General features: G+C 51.3%; 1 protein-coding gene across 1 annotated transcript in view; it reads left to right on the top strand.

The window, feature by feature from the left end:
- The first annotated feature begins 1,020 nt into the window (after window positions 1-1,020).
- The window catches only part of Slc29a3 (solute carrier family 29 member 3), a 37,336-nt gene continuing 13,309 nt past the window's right edge, over window positions 1,021-25,047 (top strand). The window contains 3 exon segments of the mRNA NM_181639.3: window positions 1,021-1,099; window positions 3,121-3,419; window positions 22,915-22,997. Coding sequence (NP_853670.2) covers window position 1,099; window positions 3,121-3,419; window positions 22,915-22,997 — 383 coding nt within the window. The 5' untranslated portion in view covers window positions 1,021-1,098.

Here is a 25,047-nt window from a genome sequence, read left to right as displayed (position 1 = left end):
TGTGTGTGTGTGTGTGTGTGTGTGTGCGCGTGCGTGCGCGCGCGCGCAGTTCTTTTGCCCACAAAAGCTACAGGAGGGCATAGAATCTTCTAGAGCAGGAGTTAAAAGCAGCTGAGCTACCCTACTAGGGTGCTGGGAACTGAACTCAGGTCCTTTGAAAGAACAGGACCCCACCCCCAACGCAGCCAGGGTCTCAAGGAGCCTGGGCTGACTTCAAACTCACTGTGTAGCTGAGGTGGGCCTGAACCCCAGATCTTCCCAAATGTGGGTGAACCCCAGATCTTCCCAAATGTGGGTGGTAGGTGAGCATCTCCATGCGCATGCCCCCTGCATGTCAATGGAGGAAGAGTCTTGCTCCAGGTAGCCCTCAGTGGTAAAGGCTTGGTTAGAAAGGATCCCTAGACTTCAGTCCTCTTGGGTGTTTCTTTAGGTCCCCCCCCCTTTTTTTTTCTCAAAAAGAAAAGAAAACAAAGCAGGTCTGCTCCTTAATCCCCATTCTGCTCTGTCCTCCCCTCCGGAGCACGGGAGCCATCTTCAGCTCTCTCCTAAACTTAGATCTCAGAGTCTCCCAAAAGTTTCTCTTCTGCAAGTTTAGCATCTGGATTGCCCCTCCACACACATCTGCTTTGAGTGAGAGAGTTAGCCTCGCTCACTGCCACCAAATAGCTTCAAGCTCTCTCTGAGTCTCTCCACCTAGGCTGGGACGCCAAGTTCATCTTGGCGATGCATCCTGCTATGGGAGTATTGAGGGGGGTCAGGGAGTGGTGGGGCATCCTAGGGAACAGGGCGGGGGACAGGAAATTCTCCCAGGTCTCAAGCGGTGGAACTAACAGGGAGTCAGGGCAGGACCTGGCCCAGAGCCTCACTCTGCACTTTGCAATTGGACGCCAGCAATTACTGCCGTACGCCAGGCGGAGGCGCGCGTGGGGGGCGGGGCCCGGCGAGCGGAGTCAGCAAACCCGGAAGCGCGGGGCGGGGCGGGGCGAGCTGAGAAGGGGAGGGCGGGGCTGGGAGGGCAAGGGCGGAGCCCCGCCTGGCTGAACTCTGGTCGAAGTGGCCCGGCGCTTGGGACCCGGTGAAGGTAGCAGCGGCAGCGACAGTAAGTGCGGGTGCTGCGGCCCCCATGCTTGGCTGGGTCTCCCCTTCCCGAGGCTGAGCCTGGCCTCCCTGCCACACACTCTCTGGTCCTGCGTGTGGGAACAGGTCAGCCCGAAGGATCCAGAAGGCTTTGCGGGTCTGGATCGGGTGCCACAGCTGCCTAGGCAGAGAGGACTTGTTTTAAGTACTGTCAGGCTAGCTCTTGGTCCCCAGCCTGTATCCTCAGGAGCCATTGAGGCATACGGGCTGGCCAGGCATGTTCTCAGTCTCAAGACTCCCACCCTTTCCAGCTCTGACTGGCCCTTACCCTAGGACCCCAGGCAGGGGTAGGGGCAGATTGGCTGGGGGAAGTTTTCGGCCTTCCCTCCTTTCTTTGTCTTTCTCTATTCATCCAAAGCCGCAGCTACCTTTTATAAAGAGTAATAAGGCTTCACTCAGTCCACTGCACCGCCCGTGACCTGGTTAGAGAAGATCCCTGGCAACTTCAGATGCTTGGTCAAGGCTGAATGGTCCTTGATGAGTAGACACGGTAGCTGAGAAGGACTTCGGCCCTGTGTGGATCTGGGTGACCCACGCTGAGCCGCTGAGCTGCTGAGCCCTGCACCCACCCTCAGAGCCTGAACTACATCTCCTTGCCAGTTCTCTGATGTTTCATGCCAGGCCTCTGTAGCTCATGGTTATTTTTCATATTAAAAACATAAGTGTATATGTGTGTGTGGGTATGTAGCTTTGCCCACAAAAACTACAGGAGGGCAGAGCTACCTGACTAGGTAGGGTGCTGGGAACTGAACTCAGGTCCTTTGAAAGAACAAGTGCTCTTCACTCATGAGACAGACCTCCAGATTATGTCTACATTTTTTAAAAAACAATAATTTTAAGCACGTTTGCATGGGGCCCTGTCTAGTTTGATGGTCCTCTTTGGTCTCCATGTGAATTAAGGCTACAGAAGGGTCTCCTCAGCCTGACAGGACACTGTAAAACCTCTAGCCTGCCTGTGCCAGGGCACAGCTGCAGTAGTCAGGGATCTATTCATTCAGCAGTGCTGATGAGAGTCAGTCCCCTTAGGACACCTCTGCTCATAACTTCTTGCTGCAGGAAGCCTTCAGGAGGGAGGGCTGCAGGGATTTAGAACCAGCACATAGAGTCATATTGCCAGATAATCTCTGGGGGGGGGGATGGGGCTGGGGAATCCCCAGGGGGGCATCCAGACAGCATGACTGTATCATTTCATGCCACTGTGACCTTGCCAAGTGGCTTCAACTTTCTGAGGCTCGGCTGTCAAGGCTCACACACTGGGTGTCGCTGGCATTCTGAAGTCCTGCAGTTGTTTCTTTGTGAGATGGGGGTCTAACTTAGTCCAGGTTAGCCCTAAAGCTTACTATGGAGCAGGGCTGACCTTGAATCCTGATCTTCTTGCCTCCACCCCCAGAGTGCTACTGCATTGCTGATGTACATGCACTTGTGTGCCATTATTCCTGGCTAACTTGATTGAACCGGTAACACACATTGTTCAAATTCAAAAGGCACACACAGACACACACACACACACACACACACACACACACACACACACACACACACAAGAATTAACAGTGATGCTCCCTCCCTGTCCCAGTCTCCCTACAAAGATACCCACAGTTGGGAAAACCTCCGTGTACCTTCTAAGGTATGCTTGTTCCCATCAAGGGTTCTGATTTCTATGTAAATGCGTTTAGCCCAGGCTTGCCCTTCTGCACTGCTTGTCCTTGTCCACACTTGCAGTGATGTTCACACTGCCCTGGGTATTGTCCTTGCATAATTGGAATGGCCTCTGAAGTCACTACGGTTCTCATAGCCTGTTCTTCTAGTTTGATTTTTGTCTTTCTTCCTGATCCCAAGACTGGAAGCTCTCCAGCCAGACTTTGGGGACAGGGTAGACCCAGCATGGATGAGGACAAGAGATGTCTTCTAGGCTACATCAGTCCCCAGCCTTGCTACCTGCTCACTCACCTGGCCTATCTGTATCTCTCTTTGCTCTCACAGTGGCCTTTGCCTCTGAGGACATTGCATACCACAGCTCAAATGCTGTCTACAGAGTCCCAAGCAACCGTCATGAAGCTGACCAGGAAGCCCTACTGGGAAAACCACTAGACTACCCAGCCCCAGGCCTGCAGAGGCCAGAGGACCGCTTCAATGGTGCCTATATCATCTTCTTCTGCCTGGGAATTGGCGGCCTACTACCCTGGAACTTTTTTGTCACTGCCAAAGAGTACTGGGCATTTAAACTCCGAAACTGCTCCAGCCCAGCCTCCGGGAAGGACCCAGAGGATGCAGACATCCTGGTAAGGGCTGTTTCCCTCACAAAGGGGAGGGGAGCAGGCAGTCCAGAGCCAGGCCATCCTTAGGGGTACTGGAGGGAGGCCATTTACAGGCTGAGAATCTGAGTGTTGATGCAGAGTATGTGCACGCAGTAGGAAGAACCTACTAGGTCCTAGACACTGCATTGTGTGGTACCCAGGCCTTGTCTCATATCTCCTTAGGCTGACGGGATGGAGATGGGCAGACCCAACCCTTACTTCAGATTTCCTGCGGTTGTCCATGGTAGGAGGGTGGACATGATGGTTCTCTACACCGTGTGGTGGTGCATGTAAGAACAGTTGTGAACTTAGAGAAAATTCCCAACAGCAGTAGCTAAGACAAGGGAAGGTCATTTTTCTGTCACATTCAACTTAGGACAGGTGGGTTGCTTTGATACATGGAGCTCTTGCAATCAAGGTCACCTCATGGTCCACAATGGCTGTGGAGGCTCCAGCCATTACATCTTTAGGAAGAGAGAAAGGTGTAAGAATAATTCCTAGAAGTTGTACCTTCTTTCTCTTTACATACTATTGGGCCAAATTCAATCATGTGACTATCAACTACAGAGAAGACTGGGAAAGGTAATCTTTTTTGTGTGTCCTAGTGCTTAAAACCAAGACTTTACACAGGTTAACATGCACTACACACACACACACACACACACACACACACACACCTACATACACACACATACCACACACACACACACACACATAGAGACACACCTATACACAAACAGACATACCCATATACAGACACACATATACAGACACACACACCTACTTACAAACACACACACACCTACATGCATACACATATACCACACACAGAAACACACATATACAGACACACACACCTACATACACACACATACCACACACACACACACACACACACCTATACACAAACAGACATACCCATATACAGACACACACACCTACATACATACACACACATACCTACATACATACACACATACCACACACAGAAACACACATATACAGACACACACACACACACACACAACTATACACAAACAGACATACCCATATACAGACACACATATACAGACACACACATATACAGACAGACAGACAGACAGACAGACACACACACACACACACCCGTCTAATGTAGTCACTAAGCATAGTTTCGTAACATCCTTGCTATGTGGAGGCCAGATAGCTAGGGGAGACAGAGTGAACCAGTCTGTTTACTGTGGCTGGGGTCAGAGTCCCACAGGTCAGTCAGGGTGCGATCATTCTGAAGAACAGAAGATTATTTGGGCTCTTAGTTATGGCTCCAGGTTGAGGGGCTGTGTCTGGTGATAGCTCTCTTGTTAGTAGCATCTTTCAGGTGGCACAAGGCATCTTGTGATGAGGGAAGACGAAGATGAGTGCATGTGGGCCTGGTCCCCTCTGTCTTCTCATAAAGCCACCAGGATTCACTGGGGGTGGGGGTGGGGCTCTACCCCCCATGACTAACCACAATCCCCTCTAGACGTCATAGTTGGATTCAGTTTCCATCCTCTTAATTCATCCTGGTGGGGAGTGTATTTCTGTAAAGAAAAGTTTGGGGGACACTCGGTTCATATGCCAACTATAACCCAGGGGGTGCAGAGCCCGGGGGACACTCTCAGGTCACTGTGGTCTGGAGCAGGTGGGTCTGAAGGGTAAGCAGGAATCACCCCAGGAAGGAGGTACTGACTTCAGAGTCCTTGGTTTTCTTTCCCTGCTCTGAGGATACAGATCATCCACAGGTCACCATGGCAACCTTCCCTCCCTGATGGCCATGGCCGTGGTGTGGCTATCAGCCCAAAGGAAAGCCACACCATTATAGGGGCCAAGGTAAAGGCCTAGTATGGGAGGAGGGCTCTGTTAAGAGTGGTTCAGCGGTGGCCGGGGGACAGAGCTGGCTTGTAAGCACAGGAGGCTAACACTCTTGAGCTATGCTTCCCTCCTCCACGGGAACCTCAGGGACAAGAAGGGATGTGTTAGCAGACCCTAGCAGATCCTCCAGTAGCCCCAGAGGTGGGCTCACTTTGCTTTCTTTGGAAGCCCCCCTGAGTCCTTGACCAGCTGTCCAGAATGTGGTTTGGTTTTGTGTGGGGAAATTCACACGATGACTGATACCTGTGAACGTCACTCCAGGGTCTCACCTCACACGTGCCTGAATCATTCCCTTCCAGAACTCCCCAGGACACCTAGCCCAGGGATTCTGACCGATCTAGCTAAAATCTAGGGCCGTTGGTTTCACATGACCGAGCATGTCCCTCACCCGCCCTTATCGTTCTGACGAGTGGGAGGGGGCTGCTTCTGCACGCCTATAGATTCATAGGGAGCTCCAGGGACTGCAAAGGCTGTCACTGCATATGTGCACCTGAGGAGCCCTGGGAACAGACTACTGTGACTTAGAGTACCACTGCCCCCATGTGGGACTATGGGACCGGGGCCTGCCTGAGAACACGTTGGAGAAAGGCCCTGTTCCATCCCGATCCTGGAGTCAGGGTTTGCTTATTCACATGACAATGAGGGCCATTCTTACATGTCACGGGATAAGGCCCGGCACCACTCCCACCCCCCCCCCGCCCCCGCCCCCCAGATATTGTGTAAGCAGCCTCTCTGGCAAGCTTTGGGACTGGTCCCATTCTTTTACTAAGGACTAAGGACACAAGCCATCCAGCTCTCTGCAGGCCTCTGGGACTGACAGCACTTCCTCCAGAACCTCTCTGGCTGTCTGTCCATCTGTCTGTCTCCCTGTCCGTCCATCTGCCTGTCTCCCCAGGCCAGGGTGCTTGCAGTCCTTCCCAGCTGCAAGCACTTAGCGTTCCAGGTCCTGCTAGGATACTTTATTGCCGCTCTTAAGCACTGGCAGGTGCAGGCATATAGTACCTGCCTGCTGCCCGCAGCTCCTGGCTCTTGGCATCAGAGATGAGAGACCTGTCACCCCTCGATTCATGGGCCAGGCTGGGGGAGCAGGCATGCTGCGGGCCTTTCTGCCTTCGACGGGGCTGTTTTTCTCTGCCTCCTCATCTGTGGCCCCCGTTGCTACCCATCTCCCCCCTGCTCTCTCCCCATCTTGCTGATGGCTCCGCTCTGCCCTGTGTCCTGAGGGCCACTAGAGAGGAGGGCAGACAGCCTGTTCCTCTTCAGCCTCCCTCCATCGTGTTGCTAGGATGGAGGAATCTGGCCTGATAGGAATGTTGGCAGCCTTCCCCCATGCGCTGTCGTCACCACTGTTGTCCTCACTTTCGGGCCCATCTCCCATCCCAGGCTCATTTCCTTCTGCCTACTGCAGGTCTGGAGATGGTTTAGAAAGCGCACTGCCTTCCCTACCCTCTTCTCTTTGTTCTTGAGAGAATGAGAACCTCAGATTAAGAAAATGGGGTGGGGGTTGGGGATTTAGCTCAGTGGTAGAGCGCTTGCAAGCGCAAGGCCCTGGGTTCAGTCCCCAGCTCCGAAAAAAAAAGAAAAGAAAAAAAAAGAAAGACAATGGGGTGGAGGGTGGGGTTGGGGGAGTTTGGGGCATTCACCCTGGACCAAAACCATCAGAGCACCAGTAGACCAATTGCCATGAAAGGGTAGCTCGGACTGGGGGTGTCAGGGGGGTAATGCTGTGTGGGTTCTGGTCTCCTAGACTTACCAGACAATCCAAGGTGTCACAGACTTTTTCTTACAGCCCTGAAAGATCTGCGTGACCTCTTAAGGAGACAGAAAGCCAGAAGGTCTGAGAGGTTAAGCAACCTGCCCAGGATCACACAGCAAGTCAGGGCTGGAGAGAATAGCAGTGGGAAATCTGGGTGGGTGGATGATCACAGACTGGACTGGACACACCCTGAGAGTGCTGCATATGAGTCTGCTGCCTTCTCACTTGACTTTGAAGCCCAAGGGACCTGAGCCCTTGGGCTCTGCCCCTGGTGCCAGGCTGTCAGTGTCCTTTATTAGCATCCTAACTGCTGTGTCTGAGGCTGTGTGTCCGTGTCTGTCTGTGATTGTGTGTCTGTGTGTGTGTGACTGTGTCTATGTGTCTGTCTCTGTGTGTGACTGTGTATCTGTGTGTGTGTCTATGTGTCTGTGTGTGTGTCTATGTGTATGTGTCTATGTGCTGTATGTATCTGTGTGTGTCCCTGTGTATGACTGTGTCTGTATGTGCATATGTGTCTATGTGTATGTGTGTCTGTATATATGTGTATCTCATTGTATGGGTCTGTGTGTGACTATATGTGTGTCTGTGTGTGTGTGTCTGACTGTATGTATTGTGTGTCTGAGTGTGTCTATGTATGTATGTGTGTCTGTGTGTGTATGTCTGTGCATCGTGTGTGTGTGTGTGTGTGTGTGTGTGTGTGTGTGTGGTCCTTCCTGCTGGGAGGACTCCTCTGCTGCTCTAGCCCCTGCTGCAGCCTAGATGGGCTCTCCTAGGCCAAGAACAGCAAAACCAGTCCCCCTCTGCCCCAGATGGGAGAGCAACAGTTCAATTCTGTGGGTGTTCCCTGAGAACCTCCAGGCCCTCTCTAGATCACAGGTTTACCTCTGTGTCCTCAGAACCCTGGTGCTTCTCCATCAGGGTCTCCCCAGGAAATGCAGGGTGCTGAGCTAAGCTTGGGTGAGCCTGGCCCAGCCTCCCTAGACATCAAGGGATATAGGATTCAGATGACCGGCAGGGTTTTCTTCTCACTGCGCTGTCAGCCCTCAGGAAGTACACTGGGAAGCATCTGGTTGGTGTTAGACATATGGCAATATGCCACAAGGATGTCTGGCATGGGTTATCGTGTGGTCTAGGAGGAAAGTTTTTCCTGATCTAAGGGAGGGAAACAGATCTGGGGTCACTGTGGCCGGCCCGCCTTTCAGACAGGTTGGTATGGATGTTAAATGAGTCTTCTCCATAGGCAAGGCCAAATTTACCTGGTTCATCAGGTGGGGGCACAGGGGCTCCCATTCCAGTATTTACAGACCACTGGTCCTGCTCCAACTGCCTAGCTACAGGGCAGTACTGCCCAGGAGCTGCCCATATAATTAAGGGCAGACACTCCACTCCAGGGTTAAAAGGAACCAGGATGAACTGACTTCAAAAAAGAGGAACTGGAGGATGGGCTAGCAGAGGGCTTGTTGGAGATCTGCTGACTGAGCCCCCGCGGTGCTGCTTGTACCCACCCACGCTGTGACTTACCACCCATAATCCATAGAATACCCTGACGGATTAGTGTTTTGTCCCCAATTTCCAGATGGGAAAACTGAGGCTCCCAGGTTTGAGATACGAGCCCAAGGTCATTTGCTAGCAAGTGACAGAACTGAGCTTTAGACCAAGCTTGAGCCCCTGTCATAATCACTGTGTCCCTAACTACCCCTGTCCCACCACAGTGGAGTCACCAAGGAGTTGCTATAAACTACTCACCCACTGGGTTCTGACTCACACATGTCCAGCTTTGTAGCCTGGGAAAAAAATCAAGATCAAAATCAAATGGCACTTAGTGGGGCAAAAAGCCATTACCACTAAATGGGCTAGGCTATAGCGCCAGAGACTGCAGGGAGCCTCCCCAAAGAATTTCCAGTGTAAGTCGAGTCTGAGAACCTGGCAGTGAATGGCAAACCTCTTTTTCCTGCTTGGAGAACTAGATCAATCTACCTGGGAGTCCAAGGAATGACCTCTGTACAGCAGAACGTCTAGGAGTCCTGACGGGACCCTTCCGTAGCAAGGGGACTGGGGCTGGGTACCAGGGGCTGGAAGCTTGAAGCTGGGGGAGGCTTGGCTAATATAAGTGCATTGAGCTTAGTTGATTCTTCAGTGTATCTGTGTTGTCTCCAAGCTACATGTCAGCCAGAAATGATCTTAACCCTGTCTCAGAGATGCTTACCATGAGTGGGACTGGAGAGTCTACTAAGTGTGGCTAGGAAGACGGTTGCATAGTCCTCTTCCTCTTTCCAGGGCTTAAAGACAGAACCAGTGAGGCCTATGGAGCCTCAGGATAAGTGCTGTCTAAGGGGAACAAAAAGCAAGATCATGGGAAACCCTGAGAAAAGAAGGGGTTCCCTGGTTTCTTGCTTTCTATGAACCTCTGTGAGGCTTGGACAGGCCCAGGGACCTCCCCTTTGTGAAGAAGTGAGAAGAGTTTGGGATCCTTTGTATCATTGGTTCACTGTACCTGGGCGAAAGCAGAGCCTGCTTCCGTAGGGCAGCTGGGAGAACCCAGTCTGCTGTGTGACAAGGATGCAGCGTGCTCTGTGGCCCTAGGTCTCTGAGGCAGTGGCATGTACTCGGTGCTCTGAAACCATGAGGAAGAAGGTCTCACATTTTTACCACTTGAGTGTGTCCTGAGGCCTTTACCGAAGCAGGCCACACAGCAGCCTCTTCTGAGCCTTTTCAGGTTCTCTGAGTCAGCCACTAGTTCTGTGGTGTTCAGCAGGCATCCTGCACCGGGCAGAGCCTTCATAAGCATGGTCTCCTGGCCCTTTGCGACTGATGTGTAGCAGTTCTGCAGGGAATATCACCCAGACTGAGCAGACACAGGAAATTACTCTCAGGAACACATACGTGTGACAACTGGGGCTAAGCCAAGGATACTGTATGTCATCGCTGCCTTTAACTCCCCTGCCCTCCGTGTCTGCATTTTTAAATGCATCCACTTCTTTTTGACTGTAATATTCACTTCACCCGGTGAAGTCAATTTATGCACCAAAGCTGCCTCTCTGGGACGTTCTGTCTATGTGTAAAAATGTAGCAACCCATTCAACCTAGTGTGGCGGGGTGGGCCCATGTGTAATCCCAGGTACTTAGGAGGCAGAGGCAAGTTCAAGGCCCGTCTGGGTAACTTAGTGAGACCCTGCCTTAAAAGAAAAAGCAAAAAGAGGACGGGGGAGTGAACCCAGTGATAGAATATTTGCCTAGCGTGTGAGCGGTCCTAGGTCTGATCCCCAGTACATTAAGCCATTGAACAAGTAAAGCTCTTCTGTGCATCCCGGTGTGAGGGGCAGGGTATAGTGGTGTACGTTAGGCAGGATGGATATAGCTGCCCTTGGATTTGATCCTGGGCCAGTGTCCTTGGAGACTTTGGGGAATGGAGATGGCACTTAGACTGGGGGTATTTACTAAGTTAACAGGAACAGGAGTATGTAGTTGGAGCTAATGGAGAGATAGCTCAGAGGTTAAAAACACTCGATACAGGGGTTGGGGATTTAGCTCAGTGGTAGAGTGCTTGCCTAGCAAGCACAAGGCCCTGGGTTTGGTCCCCAGCTCCGAAAAAAAGAAAGAAAGAAAAAAAAACAAAAAAACAAAAAAACAAAAAACACTCGATACTCTTACAGAGGACCCAAGTTCAATTCCCACATGGTGGGTCACAACCATCTGTAAGTCCAGTTCTGGAGAATCCAATGCCCTCTTCTGGCCTCTGTGGATACCAGGAATGAATGCATGTGGCTCGCTCGCTCTCTCTCTCTCTCTCTCTCTCTCTCTCTCTCAGCATAAATACTTAAAAAACTTTTTTTTTGTTAAAGGCAAAAAGAGGCAGGTCAGAGGAAAGGGCCCCAAAAAATGGTACATTGGTAAGTGTCTTAGTTCTGTTTTTACTGGTGTGAACAGACACCATGACCAAGGCAACTCTTAAAAAGGACAACATTTAATTGGGACCGGCTTACGGGTTCTGAGGTTAAACCCATATCATCATGGTGGGAGCATGGCAGCATCCAGGCAGGCGTGGTGAGGAAGGAGCTGAGAGTTCTACATCTTATCCAAAGGCAAACAGGAGGAGACTGGCTTCCAGCCAGCTAGGTCGAGGGTCTTAAATCCCATGCCCACGGTGACACACTTCCTCCAACAAAGCCACACCTCCTAATACTGCCACTCTCTGAGCCAAGTGTATTCAAAGCACCACAGTAAGAAAGGCAGGTGGTAGAAAGAAAATGAAGATGGAGCTCTGGCCTGGACCCATCCCATTGCTTCCTAGACTGTCACAGACTGTGGCCTACAATGTAAGACGCCTCCTGCCTTTGCGAGGTGTGAGGACCGTGTGTCCTCTGCTCACAGAAGGGTTGGAGCATGTGAGGAACCTGCTGGTGGCTGCTCAGATGAATAGGGCTGCGGCCCACATCAGGGTCAGGTAGGGTACCTGGCGTCTATTTAACTCCTAGCCCTACCTGCAGTCTCGCCTCCCAAGGTGCAGATGTGGTCAGCTGTCAGGGGGAGCAGACCTGCAGGACTGTTCCCAGTATAGGGACACTAATGTCCTATAGATAGGCAGATTTCTTGACATGGATTTCTTCCCAAATGGAAGAGGGGTAGTCTGTGTGGTTGTGAACTTTTTAAAATTCCACTCCTAAACAGTGAAGTGTGAGTGCTACCCCTCACCCTTCACACACTCCAAAGTGAACTAAGGCACCTTCCTGAGCCCAGCTGCTGCTCAAAAGGAGATAGCAGTGGTCAGTAGGCTGCAAGGGCTTAGCTATCGGCCACAGAGTGTGGATAGGTGGCCATCAGGCATAAGGGTCAGCTGCCCCACTCCATGCTGGCTACCCACTGCTGCCTGTGTGGATGGCTGCTGTAAGCCATTTGTAAAAACCCAGAACCAAAACCGAGCCATTTTTAAGTTCCCCTGTCTACCCTCTGTTACCAACCACAGTCCAGCCAGCATGTGGTTCCCGGTGTGTAACACCTGTGCTGCCCTCTCAGTCCAGCTCCTCCCCTTCACGAGGAGCTGTCAGTCACAGCTCTGGCTCCCTCTTATCTCTTTCCCCTGTTCACCATCCCTGCCCGGCCTGTACTGTCAACCAGGTTCTCCATCCCTTCCTGTCCCCTCCTCTGTCTGTCTGTCTGTCTGTCTGTCTGTCTGTCTGTCTGTCTGTCTGTCTGTCTTCCATGTATATCTTTAGACTCTAGAGACAATCTCCCCAGCATGACAACCTGGGCCCTGGCGGTGGATGTCTTTTTAAGATGGTTGATTGATTGTTGTCAGTAAACTGATAGCAAGGCTGACTAGAGGTTTTGCACAAACTCAAAGTAACTTCTTTGTTTTTAAAGATTTATTTACCTATTTATTTTATTTATATGAGTACACCATAATTGTCCTCAGACACACCAGAAGAGGGCATCGGATCCCATTACAGATGGTTGTGAGCCACCGTGTGGTTGCTGGGAATTGAACTCAGGACCTCTGGAAGAGCAGTCAGTGCTCTTCACCGCTGAGCCATCTCTCCAGGCCCAGAGTACCTTTCTTAAGGGCAGTCCTTGGCTGAGAAAGTTCTGTAGGGACATTGGAGGGCCTGAGTTTCCATTAGATTGTCAGTGGTTTGTGTGTGTGTGTGTGTGTGTTTGTGTGTGTGTGTGTGTGCGCTTATCTATCTGTCCATCTGTATCTGGGTGACTATGTGTGTGTGTGTCTGTGTGTGTGTTTTATCTACCTGTCCATCTCAATCTATGTGTGTATGTATGTGTATGTGTTTCTGTGTGTCTGTGTGTGAGTGAGTATGTCTTGTGTGTATCTGTGTGAGTGTATGTGTCTGTATATGGGTGTGTGTGTCTGCTGTGTATGAGTGTGTGTCTGTGTGTGAGAGTGTATCTGTGTGAATATATGGATGTGTGTGTTTGTGTCTATGTGTGAGTGTGTCTGAGTGTGTCTGTGTGTGAGTGTGTATGTGTATGTATGAATGTGTGTATGTCTATGAGTATGTGTGTGTCTATGTGTGTGTGAATGTATGTGTGTCTATCTATGAGTATGTGTGTGTGTCTGTGTGTGAGTGTGTGTGAATGAGTGTGCACATGTGTATGCACACCTGAATTTGGTCACAACCTGTAGCTTTGACCCCACATGAATATTATGAGAAGCTTGTTACCACAATGGAAACACTGTGTGTGTAGGAGGAAGCACCTGGCAGGGCTAGCATAGAGGCCCTGAACAGTGATGTCTCAGGCATGGCCCTTGTCCGTCACTGATACATGGGCCCCACCTCGGATCTACAGAAGCTGCCCTGTGCAGACATGATTAGATGGGTCATAGAGGTTTTCTAAGAAAGTCACCTTCCTATGTCCTCATGGCTTAGGAGGCAGAGAGACAAGCAGACTTGGACATTCCTGGTGACTGTAGTGTGTGTGTGTCTCCTTTTTCTCTGACCCTTTCTGTCTCCTGAGTGGTGGGATTTAAGGCCTGCACCACCACTACCTGGCTTATTTCTTTACTCTTAAAAGATGGACATGAAACTTTTCTCACTTCTGTGGCCCCCCACAGAAGGCTGGCTGTTTCTGCTGTAAGAGGAATAGAAAGAGGAACAGGACAGATGCTGGCTTGTCCTTCTGGGGCCTAGAGAAAGCTTGGCAGGGGCAGGGTGGGTGGGTAGAAAGAACAGTGCTGTTTTACTCCTCCTCCTGAAGTAGGAGGACCATGGTTTGGGAGAGCCAGTTGGTTTCTGTGTTTCACCCTTAATAGTGAATAAGAGTTTCATGCCCATCTTTAAGAGTAAAGAAATAAGCCAGGTAGTGGTGGTGCAGGCCTTAAATCACAGCACTCGGGAGGCAGAGGCAGGTGGATCTCTGAGTTTGAGGCCAGCCTGGTCTACAGTATAAGTTCCAAGACAGCCAGGGCTACACAGAGGAACCTTGTTTTGAAAAACAAAAACAAGCAAACAAGCAAAAAAGGAGTGAAGAGAAGTGGGCCGGTGAGATGAGGACCTGAGGTCAGATTCCCAGCACCCACATAGCAAAGCCCACACAAGCAGTTTGTGTGTGGAACCACAGCCTTGAGGGTTAGAGATGAGAGAATCCATGGTGCTTGCTGGCCAGTCTAGCCAAAGCTGTGAGCTACAGGTTCTGTGGGAGACCCTGACTCAAAAATAAAATGGACACCTCACACTGACCGCTGACCTTCACACTCACAAATACATACATGTACAAGAACACATACCATCCATGTGTGTATATATGCATAAAATGAGATGAGACCTGGCTGCATATAAAACCATCCTGTGAGGCCCAGAGATCAAATACTTGAGGCTTCCCAGGCCCCAGGAGACTCAGTAAGGCTACTGTCTTAGGGAGGGATGACAGGAGGGACTATATCTCTGTGTTTACAGAAGGATGAGGGCCACCCTTGGCCCTGGACTGTCTCTAGCTTGCCTATATTGGTGGTACAGGCCTGGGTACAAACCAGATTGTACAGGGTTGGGAGATATGTGTGGATACCAAAAGATGGAGCAGACATTTCTCTCAACCCCACAGCCTGTCAAGCTGGGAGGCTAAAGCCAAGGCTCCAGGGAAGAGCATTCCTAATATCTTGCAGCCTCTGGGGACTTTGGACCTTGGCATCCCTGGGTCTGCCTACTCTTCCCCGGACTTGTGTGCCCAGCCTCTCTTTTTAATGTGTGTCCCATGGCTTCGAAATGGAGCTCACCCCACCCTCCTCATTCTAGCCAGATACAAGACTTCCTTTCCAAATCAGGGCTCACCCCAGGGCTGTAAGACTAACTTAGGCTCAGAGCAGGGCTCCTGGACCCTCGGCGGAAGCAGATGATGCCAAAAGTATGAGGTTAGAGATGACCTGGCTGTGTGGACCCTGGGGCCCAATGCAGGAACAGTCAGTCTCCCGGGGGCGGCCTGAAAGGGAAGGCAGACAGAGCTCCCTACAGGGAGAGAAGCACCAAGACTGACTTTCTAGGAGTCCTAAGGAAAAGGAAGTAAGGACCTGGTTGGGGGAAGGGCAGCGAGATCAGAGTACCTTTTTTTTTTTTTTTTTTTAAAGCTCCTGACCCACAGGAAGGAAGAACCAGCCAGCCCTGAAGGAAAGAGAAATTGCTGTCCAGTCAGGCAGTCTTGTGCAATGTGCGGCATAGGGAAGAGAGCCGGTGCTTCCTTCTGGCAGGGAGGTGAAAAAGGAGTGCTCCCTTAGGGTAGGGAGGGGAGGAGGGGTGCTCCTGACTCTATGCAGTCAGGGAAAGTATCATTAGCCCAAGATAGTAGCCCAAGATAGCCCAAGGAGCCAAGGGATCCAGGGCTGAGGGGACCATTTGATGGGGGTTCCCCATCCTTGGGACCTATGGTGCCTCAGTCTAGCTGGCTGAGTCTTCCCTATCCGATTCCAACTCAAGCTTGTTCTATCCCTTGGACCCCCCACCCCTAATCCCATTCCCCCACTTGGAAGTGGCACAGCCTCCAAGCTTCGCCATGCCCCAGGCCCATGTCCCCTACATGGGACCTCAGGCACACAGGCAGCCACTGTCTTCCCTCTGTTTACCTCTCACCTCGTTCAGACGGGGAGTGGACTGTACCAGCATGTGGGTGCATCCTTAACTTCCCAGGCCATGGAATCAGGCAGCTGAAGGCAGGAGCCTGCATGGCCGGCTGTTCTCGGCTGCAGCCCGCTCACTGCTGCTAATTTCATGGCCCTGTGATCCAGGTAACGCTCTGCCGCCCTGAGCTACCGTCCCCGGGCTGGAATCACTTTCTTTACCCTGCAGGAGCTCAGATGCCTCCTCCACTGCAGTCTGGAGGTGGGGGCCACACAGAACTGTTCAGTGACAGTAGCTTCAGACTCCGAGGCTCGTGACTAATGTACTCTGCTTATATCAAAGCGCCCAAATGGCATTCTGAGGAGAGAATTTTATCCAAGGCCTGCCAGAGATAAACGGTCTCATTTCAGGGCCTCCCTGCCCAGAGAAACCTTCTTACCTGGACCCTGAGCCCAGAATCAGATTCTTCCAGAAGAGCAGCTTAGCACGGGGCCTCTCAGCGAGGTGGCTGGAGGAAGTTCTCTGCTGGAAAATGGCCTCACATCTGGCAGGCTGGTTCAGCTAGGCTTTCGAATTTCATTTGAAGAGTGGTCCTCTGGTTCCTAGTTTTCACACCGGAGCACAGCAGATGAAAATGGGTTTCCTTATCACACTGCTAGTGAACACGTATGCCCTGCCTGGCCAGGAGTGGCCTGTCACACTCATGGGCCATTGAGAGGTTGCTGGAACCAGCTACCCCCTCAGCCAGATTCTGCCCATAGTCTAGGGTCTATCCATACCTGCCTGGGAGGTTTTAGGGGTACTGACACCATCGGGAAGAGGCTTGGAAATCTGCCCACCGCTGCCCACCATGCTACCTTCGGTCCAGCCTGGTTTTGTAGGGCCCGGTACAGAGCGCAGGGTCTCACATATGCCAGGCATGCACTCCACCACCAAGCCACACCCCAGCCTATCTGTCCTCTTGAAAGTGATCTCTGCTTAACCACTGGCCATGTCCATCCATCCCCTGGGGCCAATCAAGGCAAGAGCTTTCTTTTTAACTCTGTGTAGAGCTATTAGCTATTAGCCTGTGTAAATGCCCAGGGTATGAGGAAAGACAATGCCCACATTCCTGGTCACGGGGCAGACAGAGAGAAGAGGATCAAACCCCAACATTTGCTGCCTTGGGGCAGAAGAATATGACAGTCCCTACAGGAGAAAGCATGGCTTGCATAGATAGGCTACAAGATCCTCTTGAAAGGCTTGTCTTGTAAGGGTTCATGATTCGCCAAAGAATGACACCCGGACTTAAATAATACATAACCACAAAGAGTGTTTTTTTTTTTTTTTTTTTGGTTCTTTTTTTTTTTTTATTCTTTTTTTCGGAGCTGGGGACCGAACCCAGGGCCTTGCGCTTCCTAGGCAAGCGCTCTACCACTGAGCTAAATCCCCAACCCCCACAAAGAGTGTTTTATTCTGCAGAAGTTCAGCATGCTAGGGTCTCCCCATTACTAAGATAGAGAGACCACCAAGTGAGCTTACAGGCCTGACTTGAAGCACAGTAGGGAATTCTGGGTTAGGTGGCCTCTATGTTAATCTGTTGGGTCCATCTCTACACACATTCCATTACCAGGGTGTGGGGTCTGGAAACTTTTGGCTGAGGAAGTCTGGAAACTGCTGCTGACCCATTATCCTTGCCTCAGGCCATGTGGCGGGGCAGCTTCTGAGGGCAGGACTTGCCTGGATTTGCCCAGTTCTTGGAAGCTTCGTCTCCTGAACTTCCCATTTGAAGCCTGTCATGGAGTCAGCCTGACCTTCTCACTCTCACTACTGTGGCCATGATAGAGTATGGGCTTATGCAACATGTGGGGATTACAGAGTAAAATGGTAGGTGTCCCCCCAGACGTCCCATGTGGGAAGGGCCTGCCACCACGATCAGATGTGCACCCCTGAACTGTAGCCACCTTGTGTGGTTAAGGGTGAACCTCAGTGGACAACTCTGGATGTGAACCTCCTTGTCCTCCATCTTGTTTGAGCCACTGTCTTTGTGTTGTCCCTGAATACTCCAGGCTAGCTGGCCCATGAGAATTCCCCTCTGCCTCTCGTCTCCCCACCTGAGCCTTAGGATGACAGACATGTGCTTCAGATCCAGTTTTACCTGGGTCCTCAGTTTTACCATGTTTTTTTTTGTTTTGTTTTGTTTTGTTTTATCAGCTCCAAACAAGCTTGAGTTATCTGAGAAGAATCTCAGTTGAGAAAATGCCTCCATCAATTTGTCTGTAGGCAAGCTTGTGGGGACATTTTTCTTAGTGATTGACGGACATGGCAGGACCCAGCCCACTGGAGTCAGTGTGAGCCCTGGGTAGGGTCGGTGGTCCTGGAGGGTCTAAGAAAGCATCCTGAGTGAACCATGAGGAGGAGTATGCCAGTAAGTGGAATTCCTCTATGGCCTCTGTCAGTACCTTCCTCTGTGGTGGAGTATGGCCTGGGCAATGAAAGATGAATTAACCCTTTCCTCCCCCACGTGATGGTGATGGTGTTTCTCATGGTAACAGTAACCCTAACTAAGACGTGGGGATTTACCCACTGGGCCGCCTCCCTCATCCCAGCCTTGGGCATCTAATTTGTAAAAACGTGGCCTATCCCAGCCCTGCCTTGCGCTGACAGATTGCTTAAGGACAGAGGGTGGTGTGGGAGCTGCAGCATTCAGATGCTCTGCATGGCTTTTGTCCGCCCACTTTAGTCACCGTGGGTGCCAAGGTAGCCTTTGGTGTCATCTCCACAGTCTGCTACCCAGCCCTTCCTGAGCCAGGCAACCCAGGGAGATGATGGCGGGCGTGGGTCTCACTTCACCCTGGCTTTGGGCACTCAGAGTGGGACTGATGCCCCCTCTGACAGACATTAGCACCCTTGAAGCATGGCTGTCTGGAATTCTGGAATTCTGGAGTGTCCAGTGCCCCACTAAGGGCAGCAAGGCCTCAGGTTGGCTCCCAGAGGGAACATGGCAAGGTAGCATCACGTCACGCCGAGTCTCCTCTGCACATCGCCCTCTTAGTCTCTGGACACACTGCCCTCCCCCTAGTCGTCCCAGCTGCCACCCAGACTGGTACTGGTCCTCCTGGAAGCCCCTGGCCACCCCTCCTTCTGTGTCCACCATACAGCATCTCTTGTGCCACAGCGATATGCTTCCCACGTCCCTCAAAGTCAGTCAGGCACGGAGGCACGTCTGCTCATGAGCATGTACGCTGTGCTGCGAGCACACGGAAGTGAGACAACAGCAAAGGAAGGAGTTAAAACAGAAGGTGCTGTTGGTGTGGACAGTGGCTGCCGAGCCATGACTGAGGGCCTGAGGTCCTACGAGGTTCAGATCTTGTGCCTGGGGCCCAACCTGCTAAGGTAGAAAAGCCTGCTTGGTGAGGTCCCTACCCTTCTACTCTGTCACTGTCTTCTGTCTGCTGTCCCACAAGGCCCACTTGGCCTTCTGGCCTTCAGGAGGCTGTGTAAAGAGCACCATCATGAAGCTCTACAGGGCTTGGGCATAGCCACCTCCTCGAGGGGTTTCTACCAGGAGTCAGAGTGAAGGACAAGGATGTAAAATTGGCACAGAGAATAAACACAGGCTTCAGGACCCTAGAGCAGCCACAGCTTAGCAACAAATATGGCTGGCTAACACCCAGCTCCATGGCTGTGTCCCCAGAAGCCGTGGGAACTGTACCACATTTCAGAACTGCAGTTAGGATGGGAAGGACAAGCAACTTAATCTTCAAGCATCTTTTCGTTTCCTCCCTCACATTGGCCAGAGTTAAGTCTGGGGCATTGATTCAACCTCCTGCTCTGTGATGCTTTGCATATGCTTGGCCCAGGGAGTGGCACTATTAGAAGGTGTGGCCTTCTTGGAGGAAGTGTTATCACTGTGGGGGTGGGCTTGGAGACCCTCCTCCTAGCTGCCTGAGGAGCTTCCTGGCTTCCTTCCGGTAAAGATGTAGAACGATACTGGCATGCTCCTGCTTTGATGATAATGGACTGAACCTCCGAACCTGTAAGCCAGCACCAATTAAATGTGGTCCTTTATAAAACTTGCATTGGTCATGATGTCTGTTCACAGCAATAAAACCCTAACTAAGACATGGACCTTCTGGGAGAGGTCCTTTGCACGGCAGACAGTGTGCAGGTTTGATGGACCTGGGGAGCACATATTTATCAAGTGTCATTTACTAGAATTAGGGCATTTCCACAGAGAGGTGACAAGGTGAGGCTGGGGACCAGTGTTCCCAGCAAGCAGACCTTTGTTCCCCTGAAGGCAAGTACAGCCCCGAGGTCCAGGTTTGTCTCGGCAGGGTTCTTTCTGATGAGGCTAAACCACTGGAGTTCCAAGCTCCCTTGGGTTCCTGACAGAACCTAGTATCTGGTGGCTGGACACCCAACAGCTTCTGTTCTTACAGGAGACCAGCCTCAGCAACTTGGGGTCACCTGCAGGTCCTCAATATATGGGGTTCCCAGAAGGCTATCTGTCTCCTCAAAGTCAGCAGAGGAGAAGAATCTAGCCAGATCCCATCTGGTATTTAGGGACATTCAGTCATGCATGCCTGTCACATTTGCTTACCTCCCTTGGCTAGAAGCCCATACTTGAGGAATACAGGATTCCAGACCCAGAATGCCCCTGGTGGAGGTTATGGGGCCATCTTAAGTGTCTGCCAACAGGCTGGGCAACTTGGTGAGACTGTGTCTCAAAATAAAGAGACCTAGGGCTGTAGCTCAATAATAGAGTGCTTGCCTATAGGCACGGAGCCCTAGCTTAATTTCCTAATATCTCTCTCTCTCTCTCTCTCTCTCTCTCTCTCTCTCTCTCTCTCTCTCTCTCTCTCTCTCACACACACACACACACACACACACACACACACACACACAGAGTCACAGACTCATACTTATACATGCTCATACACACACACACACACAGTCACAGACTCATACATGCTTATACACACACATTCACATACACATTCACACCCTCACACACACATTCACATTCACACAACATCACTGACACATATGCTCACAGTCACATATGTACATACACACACTCTCCCCCCTTTCTCCCTCTCCCACCCCCACACAGTACAAACACTATATTTGCATGGGAGGCACCGGGCCCACTTTATTTCACCGTCTGCAGTTCCAGAACCTGCTTATGGACTGATGGCCCGGCCTGAGTCCATTCACCCCCACTGGCTTGTCTATCCTAAAGTACAGAAATGGGCTTAGTCAACAGCAAGGAACTCGGAGTCTCCTGCAGTTGTCAGTGCAGAAAAAGCTTCCCAACTTTAAAAGGCGCAGTCTTCAGCTTGGCCGTATGCAAACCAGAACATCCAGTTACCTGGCAAATCCTTGTCCCTAAAACACCCAGGGACTCTGAACCTGCTTGGAAAAAGCAAACCGGGTTCTCCACCCCATGTGAGTGAAGTCACAGTTCCAGGTCTGGCCAGGGGATAGAGGGAGCCTGCCAAGGACAGAGGCGTTCCACTTCTCCTCTAGCCTTTGTCTCCCGCTCTCTCCTTTCCTCCTCGGCCTGCCTGGCCTCACATGGACTCAGCCAGTGTGTCAGGAGGTAATTGACTGACTGCCCAGCTCATGGCAGGCTCTGCTGAGCCCATCGGGGCAGGGACAATGAGGGGGCACCTGAGAGGCAGAAGGCTATTTCTAAGACTCACGGGTGATGAGCTACGATTATCATTTTAATTTCAAGGCTGTCACCTTACAGTTAGGTGTCCCTTCCAAAGAGCACAAAGCCCTCAGCAGCCTTCAAGGGACCTGAGAGGGTCTGTGCCACAGCCAGGAGCCCAGGCATTTATGCCTCTCTGTTCCCTGGCATCAGACCCTCTGTCCAGGCCTGACCACAGCCCCACTGCTCCGGTACCTCTCCTTACCCCCATGCACTGTCTCCAAATCAGGTCCCACCTCCTCCCTGGAACTCCGTGAATCTCTTCTCTCTTCTGGCCAGCCAAACAACAGCAACTGTAAAAACCTGGCAGGAAATTCTCACAGCTCTCTGGGTTTGGAGCTGTGAAAAAGCCTTCACACTCCTTCTGTTACTCCCAGTGGGATGTACCGTGTTCCTGGGATGGCACGTGTGCATGTGCGCAAGCACGTGTGTGTGTGTGTGTGTGTGTGTGTGTGTGTGTGTGTGTGTGTGTGTGTGTACATCTTGGACTCCTTCATCATAGACAGGATGAGAGTTTTACACACACATGTACTTCTTTGCACTTGGCTCCTGTGATCTCTTTTCTCAGTTGTGTGTTGTATTTCTTAAGCATTCCAGAGTGCAGTACTCTCATGCTGCCTTTTCTTTGCTTAGAGTTAAGTGGCTTAATCCATTTAAATCCCTCCTGTTTGTTACACAGCGAATGCTTAACGTGTGTAAGCCTTACTGCAGCTCAAAGCTCGTCTGGGGTTCATGACCAAAGCAAGATAGTCAGCCCTTGGCTGGCTTTCCTCTTCTCTCCCTCCTTCTTCCTCTCTTTCTTCCTCCATAGCACCCCTCCGGCTCCTCCCCCCTCTCTGTAGTGCTGGGGGATAGAAGCCTGGACCTCCTCACTGAAGGCCTCTGTGTTCCCCTCGCCCACAGTTAATTTGTTGTGGTTGACTTTAAAGATGCCTAGGCCCAGAGACAATGCCCATTCAATCAAGTCTCTCCTAATGAGCGGGCAGCTGTTGGGGTTTTCAGAGATTCCTCCAGTTTGTACTAGGCTAGTCTGTACCCCTGAGTCCCAGCCTGCTGTGGTGTGTGTGTGCGTGCGTGCGTGTGCGCACGCATTCATGTCTGTCTGTCTGTCTGTCCGTGAGCCCTCTCCAGCTCCCTGAGGATTGCCCTTTCTCCTGGCTCATCATGGAGGTATTTCCTCTTCTGGCTTTGACCTGCAGTAGCTGAGTCTCCTATAAACTGGGGTGTGGTCTAAATGGTCTGAGAGGGCCAGCGAGGGTGGGGTTTTCCTTTCAGTTATATATTGAGCTCCGTTCCCATTATCCAGTCTGTGGCTTGGGTAAGTGGAGCATCGGAGTCTGGGCCTCCCAGGAGCTGAGAACAATGTCAAAGCTGACCCTGTGATCCCAGCGCTCAGCACAGCTGTTCTTGGAGGCTGTTGGTTGAGTGAAGCATCAGGTTGGAGATGCGGGCGGGACCGCATGAAGTGGGGTGAACTTAGCCATGGCTCCTAGGTGTCTGGGGACAGGGAAAGCAACCCTCCCTTAGACCCTCACTACCCTTGAGTGACAAGCAGCCTCCTTCCTTGTCTGTTTCTAGAACTACTTTGAGAGCTACCTGGCGGTTGCTTCCACTGTGCCTTCCCTGCTGTTTCTGGTGGCTAACTTCCTGCTTGTCAACAGGTAGGTCAACTGCCTCCCTCCCCTGACCTTACCCCCCACCCCACCCCCACCTCCTCCATTCTCCCTCTATCCCCAGTCTACAGCAGGAGTTTTCTGCTTAAACAGTGATTCTCCAAATTGGAGGCAGGCAGTTCAGCCTTGTCACATTTACAGATTGGAGTGGGTGCTCCAGTCAGGGGTCACTGTTCATTTATAGCCACTTACAGTGACACCCAGGTCACTCCCTTGGGCCTATAGGACCTTGGGCTCTTGTAGCCAGGACTTGCTGTGTGGCCGCAAGGCCTGAGAAAGCTGTTCTTCTATATGCTCTGAGAGCAGCCAGTCACTAACAGCACCCACTGAACTGTCCCACCTGCAGGAAGCAGTCACCATGATAATATGTTGTCCCCTGCTCATAGTGGGAGCTTATAGGTAAAGATTGCAAAAGGCTTCTGGATAACACCATAGACGATGGAAATATTTGAGAGATAAGTAAGTTGGTATGATCTATAGACTCTGCTGACTATCTCTTCCTGTCCAGTCTCAGTTCGACTTGACAATGGCAACAGAGACAGTATTTCACCTGCATTTTCCTGAAGCTGTCTTTAGGGAATAAGCATAGCCTCAGTGTGGTCCAAAATCTTGGACTTCCCTTGAGCACAGCTCATAGAAACCTCAGATCCCTGGTGACAAACTTACTGAGCTCTGGTCACTTAGTAGTAACTCCTGGATCTCCTGCTGAAAAGCATTCTAAGGCAGATCTGGCCCACCAAGGGTGCTGCGGTCAATTAGTAATGTCTGCTCTGGGTACAGGAGGAAAGAGCAGAAAGCACCCTGAGTGCTAAGCCTGTGCATAGAGCAGTCTTTCTAAACAGGCAAAGTTGTATAGAAGATCTCAAAGCATAGTGGCTTATAGCAGTAACAGTAATTAGTTTCTTTTACTATCTGGGATTCTGGAGTCAGCCAGGCTCAGCTGGAGCAAGCTGATGCTGTAGACAGCACTGGGGCTGGAGATGCGCATCCTTTCCCACCTCCCTGCCTGTCTCATCATTGGCTTGTTCACATGGGGTCAGACACTGTTCCCATTGTGACTGAAGAGCAAATGTTCTGTGAGAGCTGGGGACGGGCCACATAGTGTCCCTTTCGTCACACTCAACTGATTAAGCTGTCATAAAGCCTCCTCTATTTCTAGGGGACAGGGACCCTGTCTCCCCATGGAGGGAGTGCCAAAGAACCTGTATCCCTCTAAAACCAAAGTGTAGTCTGAGAGAGAACTCAGCCTCACCTCCTGGCCCCTAGGGCTACCTACAATAGTCTCCTCCCAGATGCCTAGCCTTCAGACATCCACCCTTTGGGGTGAAAGTGATATGGGGAAATTTGGAGGTGTCTTTGAGTTCAACAGAGCCTTTCTGAGCTTAGGTGACCTTAGGTGGGGGTGAGGCAGGAAGAGGTTGCAGAAAACTCAAGGGCCACCTTTTAAGCCACCCAAGCTAGTGACTTTTGGGTTCTTGTGTTGCTAAAAAGATAGAATTCACATGCCACAGAGGATAGACTTTAGGAAGGAAGTTACAGATAAGTAGACAGGAGATTTGGGGAGGGGACAGAGCTCCTGTACAGCAGGAGGGTCTTAGGAAATGGGGTGCCACAGAGCTGCTCTTGTGGTGACCTATGGAGGACTTAGGGCAGAAGTGACAATGAGTGTGTGGGACGGAATGAGATGTCAGTGAAATTGGCTCACTGGTGATGTGTTCAAATTCCCCTGCTTCTTTTAGGTCACACCTTCCAGTATAGTTTCCAGGCAAGACTAAGAGATTCAAGGGACCAGGAGCCAGAACCTCTCCTAGCTCTCCTGGCAAGGACATTCTCAGAGCAGCTCTTCTGGGGTCCCCGCCCCACTTGGCCAGGGTCTCTCCCCTGCTCTTATGAGTAAGAGCTGACACAGGGGTTCCCTCAGCACTACCAGCTACTGAAAATAGAATAGAGTTCTGGACAGTGCCCAGAGAGAGGAGAGGAAGGGCTGCTAGAAGAAGTCAAGATACAAGAGCACCTGCAGAGCCAGGCAGGCCCACCT

Source organism: Rattus norvegicus, chromosome 20 (assembly GCF_021556685.1).
Source record: "Rattus norvegicus strain SHRSP/BbbUtx chromosome 20, alternate assembly SHRSP_T2T, whole genome shotgun sequence".
Taxonomy (NCBI): Eukaryota; Metazoa; Chordata; class Mammalia; order Rodentia; family Muridae; genus Rattus; species Rattus norvegicus.
This window is presented reverse-complemented; position numbering and strand designations above follow the sequence as displayed.